The sequence below is a fragment of the Cydia splendana genome, chromosome 18, assembly GCF_910591565.1.
Source record: "Cydia splendana chromosome 18, ilCydSple1.2, whole genome shotgun sequence".
NCBI classification, from domain to species: domain Eukaryota; kingdom Metazoa; phylum Arthropoda; class Insecta; order Lepidoptera; family Tortricidae; genus Cydia; species Cydia splendana.
The window spans coordinates 4,043,549-4,066,562 of NC_085977.1; the positions used below are offsets into that span (position 1 = coordinate 4,043,549).

At 40.4% G+C, this 23,014-nt stretch overlaps 2 protein-coding genes and 1 long non-coding RNA gene across 6 annotated transcripts in view; 1 reads left to right on the plus strand and 2 right to left on the minus strand.

Annotated features, from left to right (window-relative positions):
- The window catches only part of LOC134799383 (uncharacterized), a 78,034-nt gene that overhangs the window by 26,378 nt on the left and 28,642 nt on the right, over window positions 1-23,014 (minus strand). The window lies entirely within an intron of this gene.
- On the plus strand, window positions 8,477-10,270 carry LOC134799642 (uncharacterized). Its single transcript, XM_063772080.1, has one exon. It carries the CDS (start codon window positions 8,477-8,479, stop codon window positions 10,268-10,270), a length of 1,794 nt encoding a protein of 597 aa, XP_063628150.1.
- The window catches only part of LOC134799321 (RNA helicase Mov10l1-like), a 31,927-nt gene continuing 20,341 nt past the window's right edge, over window positions 11,429-23,014 (minus strand). For 2 of the 3 annotated variants that reach the window (XM_063771707.1, XM_063771705.1), the window contains 13 exons: window positions 22,509-22,605; window positions 21,739-21,841; window positions 21,230-21,335; window positions 18,197-18,367; window positions 17,555-17,702; window positions 16,927-17,072; window positions 16,362-16,496; window positions 14,964-15,157; window positions 14,024-14,178; window positions 13,667-13,785; window positions 13,361-13,472; window positions 13,077-13,250; window positions 11,429-11,959 (listed from right to left, as the gene is read on the minus strand). In XM_063771707.1, the coding sequence (XP_063627777.1) occupies window positions 11,732-11,959; window positions 13,077-13,250; window positions 13,361-13,472; window positions 13,667-13,785; window positions 14,024-14,178; window positions 14,964-15,157; window positions 16,362-16,496; window positions 16,927-17,072; window positions 17,555-17,702; window positions 18,197-18,367; window positions 21,230-21,335; window positions 21,739-21,841; window positions 22,509-22,605 (1,888 nt within the window). In that variant the 3' untranslated portion in view covers window positions 11,429-11,731. Of the gene's footprint in view, window positions 11,960-12,886; window positions 12,949-13,076; window positions 13,251-13,345; window positions 13,473-13,666; window positions 13,786-14,023; window positions 14,179-14,963; window positions 15,158-16,361; window positions 16,497-16,926; window positions 17,073-17,554; window positions 17,703-18,196; window positions 18,368-21,229; window positions 21,336-21,738; window positions 21,842-22,508; window positions 22,606-23,014 lie in introns of those variants that run through there. The other variant, XM_063771708.1, reaches the window with a different exon arrangement.

Below are 23,014 nucleotides of genomic sequence, written 5' to 3' on the forward strand. Positions count from 1 at the left end.
AATCACTAATCAATCAGTTAAAAAAACTATTTTTATAATTAATAATATCTGGGAGACCAAGCTTTGCTCGGATAACATATAAAAACTCAAAAATGCGCGTTTTCATAGAGATAAGACCAAGCTAGATCGATTTTTCGCCCCCATATAGCAAATTTCATCAAAATCGTTAGAGCCGTTTCCGAGAGTCCCGAAATAAATAAATATACAAGAATTGCTTGTTTAAAGGTATAAGAATTTAACTAATCATCCTTTAAAAATCTAACCTAGAATATAGAGCAAAAGCTTGTTTTTTGTTGTTTTGTTGTTTTTTTTGTTTTGTTTTAACTTTTGGTGCTTGTTTTTTCTTAAATGAATTTATTGAAAAGTATTCATTATAATATTTTTATTAATATTTCAGCTTTGGCTCCTACACCCATGGTTGACAATATTGCAACAGCTGCAATTGCGTCATCATCCAAAATGCAGAATATGGCAGCCACGACCCAAAATATAATGAGAAAGTTGATCATTTTTAAACAAATATATTGAGGTAAACATCAGCACCCACTTACGATCTTGTGCCTCTGGTAGCCTCACAATTTTAGAATTCCGTAAATCTAATGGAAAAAACGGAACCCTTAGGATCACCCATATATAGGAGGCAACAGGCCGTCCGTCCGTCCATCTGTCTGTCTGTCAAGACCCTTTAGTTGAAGTAAAAACCATATACTCAGGTCTACAGTCCCTTAAAGCTATGAAAAAAACAAACTTAACTTAACTTAAGTTAACGCTCAAAAAAGTTATGGCTGTTTATGCCACCAAAAAAAAATAATTAATAATATTTCGTCACTCTCAAGGGAGTCAAAATTTAATTTTAATTTTCCGTTGATCTAGAAATTCTAGATTAGAACATCGTCTTTTACTACAAGTACAGGGAAAAATCTAAAAGCTATAGATCAGTAAAAAAATAACTTTTCCGGTTTTTTTTAATGCTGCAAGATGGAGATGAAGGAAGGACATATTTTGTCTAGCACTGATACTATTTTAATATCAATATCTCAGAAGTAGTGGAAGTTTGTAATGGTTTTCATTGTTTACTTATGACATGATAATCTTTATTTTAAAGCCATACAACTCATAGAAGTCTTTTAAGTACATACATACGAGTACATCTAGGCTGTAAAACTTGTAAGCAATATAAAATATGAAAAAAGTACATATATTTTATCAAATTGTAATGTAAGAATAATAAATAGGCCAGTATTTTTCTGCAATGACGTTTAATATGCAAAATAAAAATTGTCTTTGCTTGAACTATTAAGTGTACTGTATTGCATGTTTTTATAATCATTCAGCTTCAGCCCCAATTCCCATGGAAGAAGAGGTCCCTGCTGCACTTGTGCTGCCTGCGTATAGCACAACTCCGCTGGCAATAGTCGAAGGTACCTAATTACTTATAGAATCTTGCTCAAAATGAGCTACTACCTGTATACATTTTACCCATACTAGCTAAAGCGTAACTTACGAAAGTACCTCTATCCTTCTGTGTATTACGTTTTCACGGTAACCGTTACACCCAATTTTTTTTTAATTCGCCCAATAGTGTGACGAAAGGGAAAGGATAAAATGTGCATGCACATTTTAATTATCTACAAAACTCGGCACTCATTTAGGTATCAGTATGTTGGAACGTATTTAACGAGACAGATAAGTAGATAACTGAGAAAACGGCACGGATCATATTCCACGCGAAGACCAGCTAGTATAATAATAAACATGATGAGAATCTCGTGAAAGCCGAGAAGGACAAGTCCAGTAAGTACCTAGACTTGGCTCACGAGATAACCGCTATGTGGGATGTTGATTCGACGATCATTGTCCCGATAGTCGTTTCAGTGAACGGTCTAATAGCGAAGAGTCTCGACCAACATCTTGAGAGACTCTCGCTAGGTGGTTGGATCAAGGGTCAGATGCAGAAGGCGGTGATCTTGGACACGGCGCGGATAGTCCGCCGGTTCCTCTCTCTGCGGCCCTGACCACCGGCAGCTTGGGCCTTGCCCCGCTAGGTTAGGTTTTTTATAATGTGTTTATACTTATTATTTGTTTTTTTTTGTGTTTTTGTATTTTACTTTTATATTCATGTTATAAATGACCTAGCCTAAGAAGAAAAATAAATAAATGGAACAAGAGAAAAGTATCTAGAACTAACAACACAAACATTAAAATCAGAATTAAAATTTTATTCATATTCATAATGGGTATATGAAAAAATTGCATAATAAATAAATAGTGTACTTTTACGAAGTCGGTGGCAAACAAGCATACGACCCGCCAGATGGTGAGCAGTCTATATTTTTTAACACCACTTCGTTGGCAAACAAGCATACGGCCCGCTAGGTGGTATACAGTCACCGTAGCCTATGTTTTTTCTATACCACATCGCTGGCAAACAAGCATAATGCGGCCCGCCTGATTGTAAGCAATCACCGTAGCCTATGATTTTTTATACCACTTCGGTGGCAATCTGGCAAACAAGCATACGGCCCGCCTAATGGTAAGCAAGTAGCCACCATGGTTTTCATCATCATCATCATCATATCAGATCAGCCCTTTATCGCCCACTGCTGAGCATAGGCCTCATGGTTTTAATAACTACAAACAAGGTGCACAGCTCTCATGTCCCCCGCTCCCCCACCATGTACGGCATTTGTCCGTGGCGTGCTCTGCGTGCGCCGCAGTGGGGTTTCGCCTCCCATGAGCGCTAGCATATACGTGGGTGGGCGGCAATTCGGAACAGGCCACGCGTGCATTGCTGTGGAAGTATTTACCTACCTACTTTTTGGTAAGAAGCGTTTTTGCACCCACGCCACATGCGTAGTTCCACCGCGCCCAGCAGTAGGGCTTTATGCTAATTAAAAAAAATAGGCCTTTAAAAATTACATTTTACTACCCTAAAACTATCCATGCAAAGCCGAGGGAAGTCACTAGTAGGTATAACATAATATATCAATAGTTAAGTATATAAATATATAAAAATATCCATACTCGAGAACAAATATCTGAGTATGTACTACGAGTAATTATATATTTATAGAATACTTGTTTTGATGTATTTCAGCTTCAGCGCCAAGCCGCATAGAGGAAGTGGCGCCAGTACCACCTTCAGGTAGCAAAACTCCTCTTGCGCCATCCACAAAGCAAAATGTAATTGGTAAGTATTTGTATTTTATTCTTATGTGTCTTGTTTACCTATACTACTAATCTTCATCATCTTAGTGTGTTACAAATGCATTTTAATTCCAAAAATTAGCGCAGGCACGAATTTTAACTTAAGCTTCTGCTATTGACCTTTCACAATCAAAATAGGGCTTATTTGGATTAGTCTTAGGACTAGGTTTCTTAGGATATCGAACCGGAGATCATGTACCTACAAGGCAAAAGTACTTACATATTATAATTTTCAGATACGTAGGTGTCTGTAGGTCGTACTTTATGCACATGACTTGATACACTTTTGCAGGTTGAGTTTAGTATGATGTGGTATACTTACTTATGGCAATTTCAATTTTCTCATCTTTTTAGAAACTTTTATTGATTTAACTTGCCCTGTTAGTATGCATGTATGTTAGTTATTGTGGGTCAAATCTAGGAGGCTAAGTTTGACCAACTTTCCCATTACTAATTGAGCTGAAATTTTGCATATATATATATTAATGGAATGACATGGAGCTGATTTGATGATGGAGAGGAGACAGGAGGTGGCCATGGGAACTTTGTGATAATACAACGCTAACTAATGGCTTTGAGGTTGTTAGAATTGTCTTGGTGAGTATTCGTTGCCCGTGGAAAGAAAAGTATCTGTACTTTGACAGGGGGGTGTCACTACGCAGTTTAGGTACATTTGGCCGGCGTGCCTCCCGGGTAGACGCATGGCAGTGGGCTGCCGCTCGGCTCGCACGATAGTCGTGTCGTATCACGTTGCGCTCGCGTAAAATTAAAAATACACAATGGCTTAAAAACCTAAATTTCGATCCGTATAAAAGATATTGTTCTGTTTACGGATGTCTGAATAAATGGAAGAACAAGGAAGCAGAATTTTTGTTTTAATTCCGGACGATATTGAAAGGTATTAAATAGTTAAAATAAACATCCTTAATTTATTGAGTATTGGCTGCCCAGAAACAATATTAGGAACTGACCGACATACGGCGTGATTTGGGAAATGAATTAGAGATTCACTAGACATGATGATAGATATTTCATATCTGGTGAATCTCTAATTCATTTCCCGAATCACGCCGATATTTTCAAAGGAATACGGCTGTGGCATACCTACTTCCGTGAGAATCAGACATTATTATGTCTGATTCTCACGGAAGTAGGTATGCCTCCGGAAAAAAAATATGTTTACAAAATCAACGTTTGTATTTCCTACATCGTCATCATCTTCCTCGCGTTATCCCGGCATTTTTGCCACGGCTCATGGGAGCCTGGGGTCCGCTTGGCAGGTAAAGTAATTGGCGTGGGCACTAGTTTTTACGAAAGCGACTGCCATCAGACCTTCCAACCCAGAGGGTAAACTAGACCTTATTGAGATTAGTCCGGTTTCCTCACGATGTTTTCCTTCACCGAAAAGCGACTGGCAAATATCAAATGATATTTTGTACATAAGGTCCGAAAAACACATTGGTACGAGCCGGGGTTTGAACCCGCGACCTCCGGATTGAAAGTCGCACGCTCTTACCGCTAGGCCACCGGTCGCTCTACATTTTTATCTTAAAAATAATAAATCAGTAGGTACAAAAACTTGTCAAGTGACAACCCCGTGCCGACACTCACAGCTCGGTCATAAAAATGCGGCGCGCAAAGAAGATTCACGGTTCGTGCGCGGTTATAAGTTTCAATTTTGCTTGCAGGCGGAAGGCGGCTTGCATAATCTTATACCTAAATCTGACTTTTGTGAAGGAGTGAACTTTCTATATTACTGTAGTACTATTACTTATTGTGTGGTACAGACAGCGATAAAAGCTTGTACCATTAGAGAATATTTTGCCAAAAACTTTAATAATGGTTCATGCGTACATTAAATTATTTGTAGTATTCTGCTCATTCTCTTCCCTTTCAAACTAAACGAAATTATAATTAGTTATTATACTGTAATTTATCAATTTCAGCTCCGTCGCCCAATCCGATGAAGAAAAAACAGGCCCATGTGTCTGCGTTAGATTCTGCGTCAACCACCACGCAGACAATAATGGGTAAGAACTATACTTAGTTAAAAGTACTCTACTGAAAAACCGGCCAAGTGCGAGTCGGACTCGCATTCCAATTCTAAGGGTTCTGTACATTACCCAATTTTTACAATGTATTTTTTATATGTGAATCGCGAGCGAATTACCTTTAAAAACCCGTAGAGGTTGGATCAAAAACTAAGTAATTAGTCCGACTCACGCCTGAAAGCATATTTCTAAGAGGTTTTCCTGTCATCTATAGGTAAATAAATATTTTTAAAATATTTTTCCAATTTTTTGGCTATTTTCTTAAATAACTTCTAAACGATTTATTTTAAAATGACAAAAAACTGAGATTCTCAAAATGAGGTCTTTCATTTGATATGTAACACAATATAGTGTAAAAAATATTATTTTCATTTTCTCATTTACCCCCAAAAGTGGCCTCCATGTTTAAAATTCATTTGTTTACGTAAGATACTATTATAGTCAAATGCGTTCGATTATTAACATGAATATCTTATACTTACATATAATACCAACATATTTTATTCCTTTTTCTTCTTAGGACAAAAAAGGGACGTGCTGCCTAGCCAACATCGAGTGCTGATGGATCTGACTAATACTCCAGAGCTACTGAATGTAGATGTAGATGGTAGGTTAAGTCTTTGTAAAGCTGTCTATACTTATATCAAAATATTGGTTCCATGTCATATTTTTGTATCTAGCGCAGTACCAGCTATACCTCATATTGGAATGGGCATTGGTAAGCTATTTTACTAATTTATTGACAATACTTAAATATCAATGGACAACTTAATTTAAACGATTATTTAATATAATATATACACACTTACCTATTCTGTTCCTTCACCTTTGTAGGGCAAAAAAGTGATGATATGGCTCCTCTACACGATGGCCCATCATAGTGGCCCACTATGATGGGCCATCGTGTAGAGAGGTTAGTGGTGCCCGATGGCGTATGGCGCGCGGGAATGCGATGGGATGGCCGCGGTATCGGTTCGTGCTCTGTATCAATTTACGGTTTTTAGGGTTCCGTACCTCAAAAGGAAAAAACGGAACCCTAATAGAATCACTCGTGCGTCTGTCTGTCTGTCCGACCGTCCGTCTGTCACAGCCTATTTTCTCCGAAACTACTAGACCAATTAAGTTGAAATTTGACACACATAACACAAGAAAATGAATAAATAAATAATCATAATATAATCGAATTTAAACTGTTGTGACACATACTAACATTGAATAATTTTACGGTTTAGACTCACTTGTTTTATGTCACTCGCAGTTTAGCAGTTATTTAAGAAAATAGACAAAATATGACCATCCCTCCCCTTATCTCCGAAACTACTGGGACTAAAATTTGGAAAAAAATCATCACCCCCCACCCCACAAAATAGGTTACCTATAGATGAAAGGAAAACCTATTAGAAATGTGCAGTCAAGCGCGTGTCGGACTTAATGTACGGAACCCAGAACGCGAGTCCGACTCGCACTTGGCCGGTTTTTTACTACTAGGCTAGGGTATGTGTGTTTGAGTATAATGAGACATAAACTGTTTCTTTTTTTCAGCTCCACTAGAAAATATTCCCCCGAAGGCAGGTGTACCATCAGCAACAGTAACCAGGGCTGATCTACCTCCAGATCATGTTATGCATGATCACAATTATCATTCCTCGGAGAAATTCATACCAAATGAAGTAGCAAAAGATCACCCCGTGTCAATAGGTATGTATAGGTATTATTGATAATTGATACAGGGTGTCCCATAAGTGACACGTCACAGTGAGTGAATTTTTTGTTTTCGTTTGGTGCACTAATTATCATTAGGGGTCATCCATTAATTACGTCACACGTTTAGGGGGAGGGAGGGGGTCAAGAAAATGTGACATATTGTGACATGGGGGAGGGGGGAGACACAAACTTTGTGACGTCACTTTAACTTCATCAGTAACCGAAATTTTTTTTTTAATTATTTTATTCGCTGTACATTTAAATAACAAGTTTTTAAAACGATAATCGTTTTTATTCTTTTAATTTTCTTTCCTAAGCAGTTTTGGGTTATAAAATTACTAATATTTATATCGTCAAAAATATTTTGATAAAATATTAATAATACTTAGGTACTTACTTAATTCGATTTGGCGATTTCGTAGAAAAAATGTGACGTCACACTAGGGGGGAGGGGTTTGCCAAATGTGACCAAATGTGACAAGGGGGGGGGAGGGGTCAAAAAACCTAGAAATTCGTGTGACGTAATTAATGGATGACCCCTTACGGCTACTTGACAATAGATGTTGCGACGACCGGACCGACCGACCGAATGCTCAACAAATTGCAAATCTATTTTCAAGTCCTTCTGCTTGTAATATTAGCTGAAACTTGTTGAGCATTATTTTCGTTCGTCGCGACATGTATTGCTGTCGAGTAGCAGTACTGTTAATGCACTACTTGACGCTAGATGTCGACTATGAAAATATGTATGTATGTATACTCTTTATTGTACAATACACAAATTTATAGCACAGGATGGGCAGTACAAAGGCTAATTTATCCCTTGAAGGGATACAATAATAGGCGATTTAGTAACAAAACTGATGTATGGAGTGAGCACTCTATACTTACTTATTTCTCTGTGCTCAAACCTAAGAATTCTACTTTTCCCGTGGTAAAAAGTACTTTTCCGATTTCTATGGAAAGAATCACGTCAATCCGTTGTTACTCAGTTTTAGCGTAAAAGAAGGATAAACAAATAAATAAACAAACAAATTTTCACGCCCACCATGACCACAGTCCACAGCCAAGTAGCAGAGCGGAGAGACCCAAGCCACCAGTGATCAGGCCTTTACATTATTATCATTAATTTGATTCATTATTATTTTTCAGACATCACAGTGAGTCCCCGGAAGAAAAAAATTCTGCAGAAATTAGAACAAAATAAAATGACCATAAAGATGTTGCAAAGAAAAGTGAAAGTATTGGACTCTATTGAGTCACCCGTGTTAAAGACACTTATTACATCTACGGTAAAAAATCAAAAACGAAAACCACAGGCTAAACGATGGACTAATTCCGACAAAGGATTAGCTCTTTCCATTTATAAAAAGTCACCAAAAGTGTATCGATTCTTGAGACATTTGTTACCTCTGCCGAGCATCAGAACCCTACAAACGGTCCTCCAACAAATGAGATTGGAAACTGGGATCAATGAGGAATTGTTGGAGCATTTAAAAAAATCACCAATAGTTATGAATGATCAAGACAAAATATGTGTCATTCTATTCGACGAAATGGCCCTTAAAAAACGACTGATACTAAATACCACTACTGACAAAATCGATGGATTCCAAGACCTTGGAAACGAAGGTGGTAGATCAGCAGACATTGCTGATCACGCCCTAGTGTTCATGCTGCAAGGTGTAAGGAAAAAATACAAACAGCCTTTAGCACATTATTTTGTTAAAGGAACTGTCAGTTCAGAAAGACTGTCGGTCATAATTAAGACAATAATACAAAGAGTCGTTCAACAAGGATTCTCAGTAATTGGTACAGTTTGCGACCAAGGACCTACCAATATGGGTGCTTTGAATTTACTAAAGAGGTTGAGCGGAATTTCCATTGATGCCAATTACTTCCTTGTTGATGGAACAAAAATTTTTACAGTATATGATATACCCCACCTATTTAAATCTATAAGGAATAATTTTTTGCAAGGGGGCGAAGTGTTGTGGGATAATAAAAAAGGCAAATGGAAGCATTTAATCGAACTCGAGGAGAAAAATAGAAACACTCTCCATTTCATGAAAATTTCGAAACGAGCAGTTCTGCCCAAATATAAAAGCAAAATGAAAGTTAAACTAGCAGCACAAATATTAAGTAATACGGTTTCAGCCATACTGAAACTACAGGCAGAATCAGTTGATGACACTGCCAAAAATGAATTAATGCAGACTGCCGAAGTTATTGAAGATTTAGATCAGCTCTTTGACTGTACTAATGGTCCGGCTAGTTACAAAGACATAAAAAAAAATAAACGAGAAAACGTATCAAAAAAAAGTTTTCATCATAACAAATGGAGAACATATAAAGAAAAATTAAAAAGTCTCAAATTTTTGAAAGCTGGCAACTATGTTACCTTGAAAAATGTTAGGTGTGTTAAAGGATACATAATATCAATTTCTTCCCTTCAGGATATATGGGATTTTGTAAACGCCAGAGGAATGAAATATTTAAACCTGCGTCAACTGAACCAGGATTCGCTGGAAAATCTTTTTGGATTAATTAGGCAACACAGTCCGACAAACAGGAATCCGACATGCTACCATTTTGGTTCAGCATTAAAATCGTCAATTTTGACGCGCTTAAGTTCGCCAGCACTACGCGGTGCGAATTGTGAACAAGACGACAACCGAATAATTTTCGATTTCCACGATGTCGTTTTTGGAACGAAAAAAGAAAAAGGAAATGAACAACAAATTCAAGAACCACACGAGCAGATATCCCCTGAGGACGACGTGCCTGTCCTGCATTTGGCAGAAGATTTGGAGGAGGATGAAGATTTAGTAAATTTCGACAACCAGCCAGCGGTTTACGTCAGTGGTTTTGTGGCAAAAAAAATATTAAACGGCCTTACTTGCAGCAGATGCTGCTCAGTATTTCAAGCAGATGAGCAAACAGGAAAGGGCGAATACAGATCCATATATTTAAGGGAGTGGGACAAAAATGACATTAGGCTGACCTACCCAAGCATTGCTCTTTGCAATCAAATCATGGTATTGACGAAGGTATTTGAAGAAAATATAAAAACCATGCTGTATGTTTCTGGCGTGACCCAATATTCAAAAACTATTATCCTTGGGTCCATTGATACATCGTGGTTATGCCCTGAGCATTTTGCTGACTGCGCTGAGAAGTTGGCAGTAATTTTTTCCATGTTACTTCTACGAAATGAATGTCGTAGACAAAATGACGTTTTTTCATTGGGAGAAGAAAACACTGCTGATGTATTAAAAAAGGCAGAGCAAGGTGGCACAGCAAAATAGATTAAAAGTAGACGTGTGCGCCGCGCCGGCGCGCCGCTGCCGCCGGCCTTTTTTGTTGTTAATTAGCTATTCCGAGTTGGTATTTGGATTACAATATGGATTTTTTGTATAATATATGTTACAGCTGTCAAATATACATCAATTATTAATTAAATGAAACAGAATAGCCAACTTGCATAAACTATTTGACACACCAAGTAAAGTAACTGAGTAATCCTAAGTATTCAAGAAAGATGAGGTGGCGATAATTATGAAGTAGGATTTGTTCCTGTTAATTGGGAATTCACATTACCTCACATACGAAGGCAGAATGCTCCATCATAAAATACAATTAACTAGGCACCAAAAACAGGGCTCATGTAGTGGAGTCAAGCAAAAATCTGAGAACATTGGTGAGATCCTGACTAAAAAAAGTCGTGTGCCAAAAATTAATGATATTTCTTAAGAAACCTGAAAGTTAAAAGGTCCGTGGATGAAGTTTGTAATTATTGTAAACGTAAATAAACGTCCTTTTGAGCATCAGGAAACTGAACAGAGTTTTAAATTAGTTTAAATTGTTATAGTAACCCCTTTTTATTTGTATCCGGCTAATTATCAAATTGAATGTTTTTTTTTACACCTATAACTATTATTTTTGGAAAAAAATGTCATTGTAAACGATTATGTACGTAAATGAAAGTATTAAAGAAAAAGTGTTCTATTATTTCATAAATGTGGATAAATAAGCGAGAGCTCAAGGTACATATTGTAATCGTGTCTGTTTAACTGAGTTGTATATATTTTATTTATTGAGTACGGTATAATGTAATGTAATGTATAATGTAAACGAAGTCAACAGATTTTTAAGGTATTTCTCAGCTCTCGCTTTGTTATCAAACTCCTAAAACCTGAAATCCTGAACCAACCAAGGCTACGCGTCCGTGCAATAATTTCATCGATATCGATAACAAGCATTTTAAATTATGGGCATCACTATTATCGAATTTTCACATCACTGTCGTTGACACCTGTCATGTGTCAGTGACGTTTAGTGATGGTAACACTCAATTTCCTTATATTGGTAGTATTAGGAAATAACTCTCGTACTTTTCATTTTTTCGCACAAATGTATGAAGTCCCGTCTCTTAAAACGTAGTGATTATATCCTCTTTGCTATATGCTATATTAGCATATAAATGATATAAGGTTAAAGCGTTCAGTCAAGTGCGATAACCTCGTTCTTATTTTAAACTTAGCGACTTGCTAGATGTCATTTCCGATATTTTTATTGTCTTGTACAAAAAATCCGAACGCGATTTGTTCCAGTTAATTTTTTCCAAGCCTTTTGGCAAGCCAACTCGTCAGTAGACGTCAAAAGACGGCATATTTAAAAAATGTAGGCACGAACCATACAAAGTACAAAATATAAAATTTTTACTTTTTTCTACTGACTGTGGGTTTGCCGGAGTATATGTTCTGCATTTACACCCTAATATTCTCTAGCGCCTTCGTCAGCCGCAGAATCTGCGTGATCTGGTCTATAGCCTCAGTTTCACCAGCTTCCGTCTCTCCCAAATCGGAACCGCAGTACGTGCCGAGCTCGCGGCACTTGGTTATGTAGCGGTGCCATTTGGCGTCTTTCTGGAGGCAGGCGGGGTTGCCGATGACGATCAGTTTCGCTTTGGCGCGAGTTAGGGCGACGTTGAAGCGCTGGAAAAAGTCATCAGTCAGATGTTGTCTTACAGCATTTAGTAACTCGAGAAGCCTTGTCTATCATTTTCTGTACAAAACAGTCTACCGATTTTTGCGGGGAGGGGCACGTCAAATGTATGGCTATTCGTACGTAACGTACAAATAGCCATGTCAGATAAACGTCAGTCCATACAAAAATTTGAACAATTGTGCAAGGTTTTCGGCAGAGAGGCAAGCTCTTAAAGGCGACTCCGGTTATTAAATGCTCTAAGAATGTTTTATTACTAGGGTCTGTAGTGATAGCCTCTAGCGGTTGGCGGCCCCGGTGCCGTATCAACCGAACGCGGTGCCAGTGTGATCCCTGCCTTAAGTCTTTGGCCGCTAAAGACTTCAAATGACGCGCGCGGCTACAGCCCAATATCAGCCTTCGTGGACTCCGCAAGGCTCACGATGACGCGCCATGCACGATAAGCGTGGCGTTCAAAGGATTAAATTAGGATTATTTGCAGAAAATGTCCCGCGGAATGATAAATGTGTACATATACATAATGTCTTACCTTGGCGTCGACAAGGAAGCCCAGTCGGAACTTGGGATCGTGTGCCAGCAGCTCGCACTTGGCCCGCACAGTAGACACGAGGATGATGCGCTTCTCCTTGCCTTGGAAGCCCTCCACGTTGCCCACTTCAATGTTCAGCTCGCGGTCTTTTAACTACTGCTCTGGTATACAGGGTCTCCTTACCTTTGCATCAACGTGGGATCCCAGCTTATGATGCCATGCCTGGTGTCCTAATATGTGAAGACCTTGGTTTAGTGGTGTTAACTCTAGAAGGAGGACAGTCTTACCTTGGCGTCGACAAGGAAGTCCAGTCGGAACTTGGCATCGTGTGCCAGCAGCTCGCACTTGGCCCGCACAGTATATAGACACGAGGATGATGCGCTTCTCCTTGCCTTGGAAGCCCTCCACGGTGCCTACTTCGATGTTCAGCTCGCGCTGTTTCAACTACTGCTCTCGTATACAGGGTCTCCTTACCTTTGCATCAACAAGGGATCCCATCCTATGATGCCATGCCTGATGTCCTAATCTGTGAAGAGCTTGGTTTTGTGGTGTCGACGCTAGGAGGATACAGTCTTTACCTTGGCGTCGACAAGGAAGCCCAGTCGGAACTTGGCATCGTGTGCCAGCAGCTCGCACTTGGCCCGCACAGTAGACACGAGGATGATGCGCTTCTCCTTGCCTTGGAAGCCTTCCACGGTGCCCACTTCAATGTTCAGCTCACGGTCTTTCAGCCACTGTTTCATTTTATATACCTGTGAAAAGTCACCTTTAGATACAAAATAAGATTTAAAATTGATATTAAGTAATTCAGGCTGTCTGAGATCCGATAAAAAAATCATTTCGTAACATTTATTACAAGTACCTGTCGAATATAGGGCGTGACAACGCCTATATCCGCCTCAGCCACGCGGTGCACCTCCAGAAGAGCTGTAATGTGGCTCTGAACCACTTCTAGCTCCGAGTCGTTGTAGAAACTGCAAGAAAAATGGCATACTGTGAAACCGTTGTTGCCCAATTTGGTTGGTTGGGTTGGGACTGTAGGTTAGGACGGTATTCCATCTGTCCAATATCTTGGTCCAATGTGTATTTTGCTTAATGAGAGAGTAAGACACAATGCACATTGGACAGGCGGAATACCATCCTTAGCTGTAAAGCGAGACCATTGTACCTGGGTGACTTCCCGATCCTCTGTTCCTGGGACGGTACGCCGTAGAACACGATGGCGCGGCTGGATGTTCTCTCTCCCAGGATGTCTACGCTGCTGATGTAGTCCACTGGCGCCATGGCCTGAGAAATACACGTTTTCTTGGATAAATGGCTATCAAATATCAAAACAGTAGAACGGTAAATATACGAAGAATGTCGCGAGGAATGGAAGCTGGAAGTACGGCTTGGGCCCTGGCCATACGCTATTCTATTATCACTGTCAAGACTAAGAGACCTGTTTTAGGATACCTATTGTAATTTTTTTAAATAAATAATACATATACTGCTTTCGAACATTTCGGCTTGAAGGATCGCCTACCTCCAGTTGTCCGTGATAGAAGAGCTCGTCAGGGATGCTGAGGATGTCGCGGTGCGATCGGAAGTTCTTCTTGAGCATCATGATGTAGTTCGGATCTCGTCGCTCGTCGCTGTAGAGGGCGCAGTCGCGCTTCAGGCGCTCCATCAGGGAAACACCTGTTGATAATGAATCAAAGTAACTAACCAAGAACCAAAAAAACAAATGAAATTGTATTGTTGAAACATTAATACCAATGTCGATAAGTAAATGATAAATATTCGATAGAGCATTTCGTTATTCTTATAAGGATTGCTCGTGTAATATTGTGTCTCTACTCCCAAAAAATTTAAAGCAAATAATTCAGACTCACTAGAAAAAGTAGCAATGATCGAAGCCGTTTGTTGAGTTTTGCAGATGCAAGAAGTAACAGGGTGGTAGACAGTAGAAACAGACAGTGGCGTAGCTAGGCGTGGGCGAAGAGGGTCGTCGCCCACGGCTTCGCGCCCCAGGGGAGGCCTTGCGTGAGGCCCCATCGGCCACAGTGAAAGAAAAGGGCTAGATTAGTTCACGCTACGCCATTGGAAGTAGGTGGTACACTCACCAAGCCCCAGCTTGCTGGTTTCCCGGGAGATGACGACGCGGCCTAGCTGTTGCGGCCAGGACCAGAGCCCCGCCCGGCTTCAGCAGCCCGCAGAGCGGGATGAAGCTGGCCGGCTCGCTGGCTTGCGCGGCTTTGTCGATGAACACGTGGTCCACACGGACTGTTACAACACTCACCAAGCCCCAGCTTGCTGGCCTCCCGGGAGATGACGACAGGGCCCAGCTGCTGCAGGTCCCCGGCCAGGACCAGAGCCCCGCCAGGCTTCAGCAGCCCGCAGAGCGGGATGAGACTGGCTGGCTGGCTGGCTTGCGCGGCCTCGTCGATGAACACGTGGTCCACACGGACTGTTACAACACTCACCAAGCCCCAGCTTGCTGGCTTCCCGGGAGATGACGACAGGGCCCAGCTGCTGCGGGTCCCCGGCCAGGACCAGAGCCCCGCCCGGCTTCAGGAGCCCGCAGAGCGGGATGAGGCTGGCCGGCTCGCTGGCTTGCGCGGCCTCGTCGATGAACACGTGCGTGGTCACGCGTTCATGCTTCTTTTGCTTGAGCTCCCTAGGATTTATTATTTATTTATTTAAACTTTATTGCACAAAGATATACAATTATGTACAAATGACGGACATAATACCAAAAGGCATTCTCTACCAGTCAACCATAGGGCCAAACAGAAACACTAAAAGATGTTGAAGAAACAAACAATCCAGTTAAGACGATTCACGTACATTACAAGGGCAAACATTGTATAATATAAAATATAATATATATACTTACATAAACATATATACGTATGCCTATTATGTTGGTATTCAAGCAAGCTTTAATTTAAATAGCACAAATACATATTCCTCACCATCTTTGTTTTAACTGTGTTGCAATAATCTTCATGACTACAGCAAGCAGGTAACAGAAACAGGAATTATAAGTATCACAATAACTATACACCGTTCAGTTATATTCTAGCAACACTACTGGGATGTTTTTTTCCGAGTCAGACTCATGCCAGGTTGCGGATAAAAACAAAACGTGGCATCTTGGCTAGGCTCTCAGAAATGCCAATCATACAGCTTGGCAAAAAAGAGTAGAAATTAAAAACAGGACAAGTGCGAGTCAGACTCGCGTCTGTAGGGTTCCGTACATAAGTCCGACTCACGCTTGACTGCACATTTCTAATAGGTTTTCCTGTCATCTATAGGTAAAGAACTATTTTGTGTATTTATTTCAAAATTTTAGATCCAGTAGTTTCGGAGATAAACGGGGGGGGGGGGGGGTAAATAACTTCGAACCTATGTATTTTAAAAGAAAAAAAAAATGTTCATCTTTGGGTCACTAATTTACATATGTGTACCAAATTTCAACTTAATTGGTCCAGTAGTTTCCGAGAAAATAGGCTGTGACAGACGGACAGACAGACATACAGTGTCGTCCCTTTCAAACCAATTAATATAAGAAAACGGGATAACGCTACAGGGTTGCCACTTTTTGATTTCTACTCTTTTTTGCCAAGCTGTAATAAAATATAAATCATAGAATACGCAGACTTCTGTCACTTTTGGTTCCACGTTGAACTAGAATCTTTGGGTTTTTAATATCTTTAGATGGTGTCGAGCACGTTCAGCAATCTTCTGCGGCATAATGATCGGGAATACGGAAGTAACATCATCTGATATCTAACCACTATCTAACAGCGTCGAGCGACGATAGATTTTTGTTCAGTCACTAAACTTTAAAAACTCACGCTGAGCAGTATAATACTTACTTAGCAAACTTGGCGGCGTGGACAAGCGTGGTGATGACGATGCTGTAACTCATGAACTTGGCGATGGTTACTCTGGTCCAGGACTGGCGGCTCGTGCCATTCGAGTAGGGGCCCAGGATCGCTGGCATAGTTTCCCTGAAGATATTTCAAATTATATTTAGCTACATCAAGCAGGCCAGAATTTTCTACGCACCAGCATCGGAGGTTCGGATCGGTGAGATTGCTGAAGCGCAAGTGTGGCTTGCGAAAATTGGGAAATGTTCGGAAATAAGTTTCACTACAGAAAACCGCGAGGATAGTTAACGTGCCGAGGCCGGGTTTGACAATGATAAAAAGCCAGTATTTATCTCTGACTATGCTCCACTGACAATCGACTCTTGCCAAACTATACCAGGCGTGGCTCACTCCGCGATTTCGTCACTTTGCTACAGGTAGCTAAAAGTACATCCGTTCCACACCAATTTTGGTGGCTAGCCATAAGCCGCGCGTGGCACTGTCGCCACCTAGCGGCCATATCTGTCTTGATCGTAACTAGTACTATTATTTATTCTGTGACTATACTAACCAAACCCTGAACTCGGAGTTGGCGCGAAGCAGGAACTCCTCCTCCGGAAACTTGTCCGCGTACTGGATGAGCAACGTGGCCACGTGGTCGGCCGCCATGTTGGAATCCGTGCACACTAATATCCGGTTGGTGCGGGTCTTGGCCAGCTGGAAAATGTACAATTTGTAATCGTGCTGTCGGACCGTTCATTCGTCTATCTCTAAATTGCGAGATTAATGATGATGATTATGGTCACGTTACCACTTTCAGATATGAGATTTTGAGAAGTAGAATTAGAAATTATTAGTCCTGCAGAATGGCCTCGACGATGGTGACCGTTTTGCCGGTTCCAGGTGGCCAGTGCAGCAAATAAGGGGCAGTACCACTGCTGCCAGCTACGATGTGTTCCACAACAGCATGTTGTTCCGGGTTGTCCGCGATCAGCGGGTTGTAGAAGCTATAAACACAATCAGTCCTACCTGCAGAATGGCCTCGACGATGGTGACCGTTTTGCCGGTGCCAGGTGGCCCGTGCAGCAAATAAGGGGCAGTGCCACTGCTCCCAGCTACGATGTGTTCCACAACAGCATGTTGTTCCGGGTTCTCCGCGATCAGCGGGTTGTAGAAGCTATAAACACAATCAGTCCTACCTGCAGAATGGCCTCGACGATGGTGACCGTCTTGCCGGTGCCAGGAGGCCCGTGCAGCAAATAAGGGGCAGTGCCACTGCTCCCAGCTACGATGTGTTCCACAACAGCATGTTGCTCCGGGTTGTTCGCGATCAGCGGGTTGTAGAAGCTGTAAGCAAACTCACACAGTTTTACGCAGAAAGGGGATACACAATACACAAGCAGTATCATCTTCAATATTTAAAAATCATTCCCTGACAAAAAAATGCTGTATTAACACTTTAAACTCTCATATTCCCCCTAAAAGTGCCCCCTATGCTTAAAATTCATTTGTTTTTATTACATGTCCGTCTTTGTGTCACAGACTTCCATATGTGTACCAAATTTTAACTTCATTAGTCCAGTAGTTTTTGAGCAAATAGGCTGTGACCGACGGACAGACAGACAGACGCACGAGTGATCCTATAAGGGTTCCGTTTTTTCCTTTTGAGTTACGGAACCCTAAAAACAATGTAATTATAATATATCGCGGTAGCGGTAGACCCGTTCATAGAATTACGAGTAAATAAAAAATGCAGTATCATACATAAGTACATTTCGGTAGATGAGGTTAAACGTGACGTTTAGTAATTTTAGTATGGATATGTGACTGCCGAATCTTACATGGAGATGCGTCTGATGGGAGGCACGCGCTCGTTGCCTCTCGGGAAGGTCTTGGTCAGCATATGCTCGCGCCGCATGTCGTCCACCGCCACATGCATGCGCTCCAAAGGCATGCGGGACATGCAGAATCGAATGTCGAACTTTGCATCGTTCTTGTAGAGCTTGTGGAACCTAAAAGAAAAGGTTGTAATGAACAAGTAAATTCATGTGATTGTGGACCGTCCATCGTAGCGCTAAGGTTGACATTCTTTTGTATCACTATATTGTACTACAGTTGGCCGTAACTGGTGATCAATTTACGCCGCTTTCTTAACAGTCACTATGGCTCAGCGGTAGGCGCTCAGACTAGTGAACGGAAGGTCTGAGGTTCGATCCTCGCCGTGGATGAACTTTTTCATAGTTTTAGTCGTTTATTTTTAAAGGACAAGTTTCTTTGTTTAGTTGGCGTTTGAATTCATAACCGACAGAATTGAAATAGAATTCAAACACGAAACACGTATCCTCCACTGGTGCAGTGATTAAGATTTCCGAAATAGCTTACCGAAATTTATGGTCATAAATCTGGATATCCCACTAGTGAGAGTGATTATCTTTTGGAAATTAAGTGCCATAATATTCCACAAAAGGGGTAAGTCATAGTATAAGACTTGTAAAAATCAAATATCAAGTATAACATCGATTAGTTTTGCAGTTAGAATAAATTTAATTGTATTCGTTTTAGCGTAACGTAATGCCCTTTTTGATGGACGCACAACAGAGTGCGCATAGACTGAGCTAGTCAGAAAGGCAGCGGGTAGGCAGAGAAACCCTGTCGGACACCGGACAAAATCTCTCCTGGCGCCCACATAGTTTTAAGTCTAGGTTTAGTTAGTTAATAAACACTTAGTCTGTATTTATAGTCTACATTATTTTAACTCCCTCGACAACACATAACAAGGTTACTTTAGGTATCTTAAAAGAAGACAGATATGGATCCAGATAGTGACTAAAGTGCATCCAGAACTAAGCGAAGGCTCTATAGGTCTTTCTCAGTCCCACTTTCATGAAAACCAGAAGTCTCTTAGCAGGTCATAATTTAGTGAGTAGGTACGTATACCACCACGCGTCTGTCTGTATACCAATAGTTATTTGTTTTACAAGGGGGCAAAGTTGTTGTTTAACCGCTCGTGCTAATATTGATACCCGAGCAAGCGAAAGATAAATTGAATCTTGAGCGTTGCGAGGGTTTCAAAGCACGAGGGTTAAACAAAATTTGCCCCCGAGTGAAACACAAAATTTTCACCACACCAACCCGAAGCAAATATTAAATGTAAAATATCAAACAAAATCAAATTCAAATGAATGTTATTAAATATTTATCATCCAAAATCATCATTTAAAAGTCAATTCTACCAGCAAACATAAGAAAACAACTCATAATTTGCATTTGATTACTTTGCCTCACATTTGAATTATTGATAGCAAAGTGCAACTTTGCTATCCGTTTCTGAAGTGCAAAGGTAGCCTTTCCGACCTGGTGTGGTGAAAAAACAATTACTTAATTAACCGAATTTGGTACTAAGTTTTAATAGGTTACCTACCTACGTCTTACATTTGCGTTGCTTTTTTTTTTTCATTTAATAGGTAAGTACATACGGTAGATAGGTGATGTGATGTGAGGTAATATTCATTGTTGTACTCGGTATCATAAGATTAATAAATTTAATAATGTATAAAATAAAATAAAATAAAATAATCTTTATTGCAACTTTGAGTTGTTACATAACATTGGTTCCTGGCTCTCAAAGTAGGTTTCCCTGTGTCTCAAGAGCCAGTTCCTTCCCAATTACAAGCGTAGGTAATGTTACAATGTTAGACATTTTATATTACATATTTAACAATATTAAAATTAATTTTAAAGAAAGATGAAACTGTGATGTGTGTGTACGCGCGCGTGTGTGAGTATTCTGTGTGTCTGATTTTTAGAATATGTGTGTGTTTCTGTGTGTTTACGCGCGTGTGTGTCTGGTTATTTTAGATTGTATGTACTAGAACACGCTTCGTAATAGCTCTTCTGCTTCAGTATAACTTAATGATTTTAACCAAATCTTAATTTTGATTTTTAATTGAAAATTACTAATGTTGTTTATATTAAGGGTTTTGTGTGCTTTGTTATATAAGTATGGTGCCAAAAATGAAAAATGCCTTTTAGACCATGCACTATTACAGCGAGGTACGGGGTAGTGAGCTATGCGTTTGTTGCCAAATGTGATTGTAGGGGCTATTAGTCTGTGGTATCTGCGTAATGTTTGATAAATAAAAAGTTTGCGTACACTTAAAACTTCTGCTATATTGAAAAGCATCTCAGTAGGGTATCGAAATGGAAGATAGAACATCACTTTTAAAACTGCTCGTTGTGCCCGTTCGAGCTCGATAAGATGTGTTTTGATAGCGCCTCCCCATGAGCATATGCAGTAGGTCAGGACACTTTGGCATAGGGCGTCATATGTCTGTAATAAAAGATTATGATCCGCCACCGTTCGCAAGCTTTTAAATATAAATATTAGTTTACGGATTCTATTAGCAGTGGCAGATATGTGGGGACCCCATTGCAACTTATCGTCGATGACAACGCCAAGATATTTAATTGTACCCACTCTAGATAAGATACCGCAGTTACAGTTCGTGGTAATTTCACCGTTACTTGTCTGTCTATTGCAGGGGTAGGTATGAATTTTCATAGTGTCAAGTGCTGAGTCAGGTGCTGCTGCAGACGTTTTGCTAAAGCATAGATATTTGGTTTTACTAATATTTAAATTAAGGAGACTGTTCTCGAGCCAGCATGTGACACTACTTAATCCTGCCTCTACTAGTACTCTGACATCTTCCCAAGTTTTTCCGTGGAATACCAACACTGTATCATCAGCAAACATTAAAAGTTTAGCGCCCTTGATCTTAGTTTTACAAAGGTCATTTATATAGGCCAGAAACAAAGATGGACCTAATGTAGGTATTGTTTTTCTCGATATACACCAAACACACTGAATGACTTACTTAGCAGATATCTTGCTGAATTGCGCGTAGTTGTCTAGGATGTCAGTGATGATGGCCTCATACATCACTTCAGTTTTGTTGTGTGGTCTGACGTACACCAAATCTCCTAAAAAAACATAATTGTATGGTAAAGTAAACTAACTCACAATCTCCTTTTTTTAAATTTCATATTGAGTAAAAATATACGATTTAAACTTTAACCTGAAGACCAATAAAACCCTCGGACGAACCTACTTGACGATCCCATGACGCTAGCAGGCGTTAGAGGACCCACCGAAAAACTAAAATTCTTTAACTGCCTCTCTATCACTCTTCCATATTCGTGCGATAGAGAGGTTGATAACGAAATCACGACACAAGTGGTACGTGGCGTTCGGGGGCCGTCTGTGTTAACCGAATTCTTTTGGTGCGTTTTTACGTGACTTGTTCTAAGCAGTTTGTAGTTTTTGATGGATTATAGCAGTAAATAACAACGTCACAATAATGTTACGTAATACCTAACTACTTACCTAGCATTAGTGACGGTCGCTTCTCGGCCAGACCCGGTACAAGCAACGAATACGATTTCCCTGATAGACTGCGTCTCAGCGCCACGCCAGACATATTGTAATTCTGCAATATTACAATAATGCGCTTAGCACACTGGAGGCAAGTACGGCGCTCCGATGTTTGAGCGAGACAACGCTTTGCGTATAATAGGCGACATCCTGCTCGCACATCGGAGCGAAGTGCGAATTGGATCCAGTGCGCTAAGCGCCTACAACCTACAAGTAAGAGGATCATACAGTTAATCAGGCTGCCACCTGTCCAGGTTTCCCTGACTGCCCTCGGAAGATCCAGGATGTCATCTGTCTGGCGTCGGCGACGTAATAGGCTCATAAAGACAAATTAGAACCTAAATTGGATCCAGTGCGCTATGCGCCGACAACCTAAGAGAGGATCATACAGTAAATCAAGCTGCCACCTGTCCGGGTTTCCCTGACTTCCCTCGGAAGATCCAGGATGTCATCCATCTGGCGTCGGCAACGTAATAGGCTCATAAAGACAAATTAGAACCTAAATTGGGGTATGACCATTATTGATCATGACATCCATGACCGTTGAATTTATTCAAACTCAGATAAAGCAAATTACCTACATATTTTGGAAAAAAAATATCCTATCAGATTATAAAAATCATAATAACTAAATATAAAAGTACATTCAAAGTATTTCAGAGTTAGTCTTCCACACGCCTTACGAATCTCGAAAAGTTGCGTTATGGCCTAAAGTTACAAACCTTCAAATTAGCCCCAATAACAGTTTCCTCATACCAAAGTAAGTTATGGAAAAACTGTATGTAGTTCAATTCATCCGGTCCAGCTTCCAAAGTAGCCCTGTGGAAAACATTTCATCGTTAAGGTACATTCGCCATCAGATATATCGGAGCGGCCAAGGCGCTCACAAATATCTGAACACGCCTCTATTGTCTGGGCGTTAGAGTGCGTGTTCAGATATTGTGAACACCTTGGCCGCTCCGATATATCTGATGGCGACTGTACCTAATTACCTAGGAAGTGTCGAAGTAATTTAGATAAAGTAGTATAAAATTACAATTTCAAGGTTGGTTACTTTCTGGGGACGTCATATTAGATGTAGAAAGAGATTTCCCCCGAAATTGTCATTCCAAGAAAATATCTTCCTCTAAAAGTGAAGTCATAATGGCAGCGCTCCTTCTACGATTTAAGGATGACTCACGTTAGACCGGGCCGTGCCCGGGCCGAGGCGTCCGATGTCATTTTCTAT

What these genes read in the sequence shown, in the direction of transcription:
- LOC134799642 (XM_063772080.1), top strand. Translation starts at nt 8,477, where the DNA reads ATGAATGATCAAGACAAAATATGTGTCATTCTATTCGACGAAATGGCC.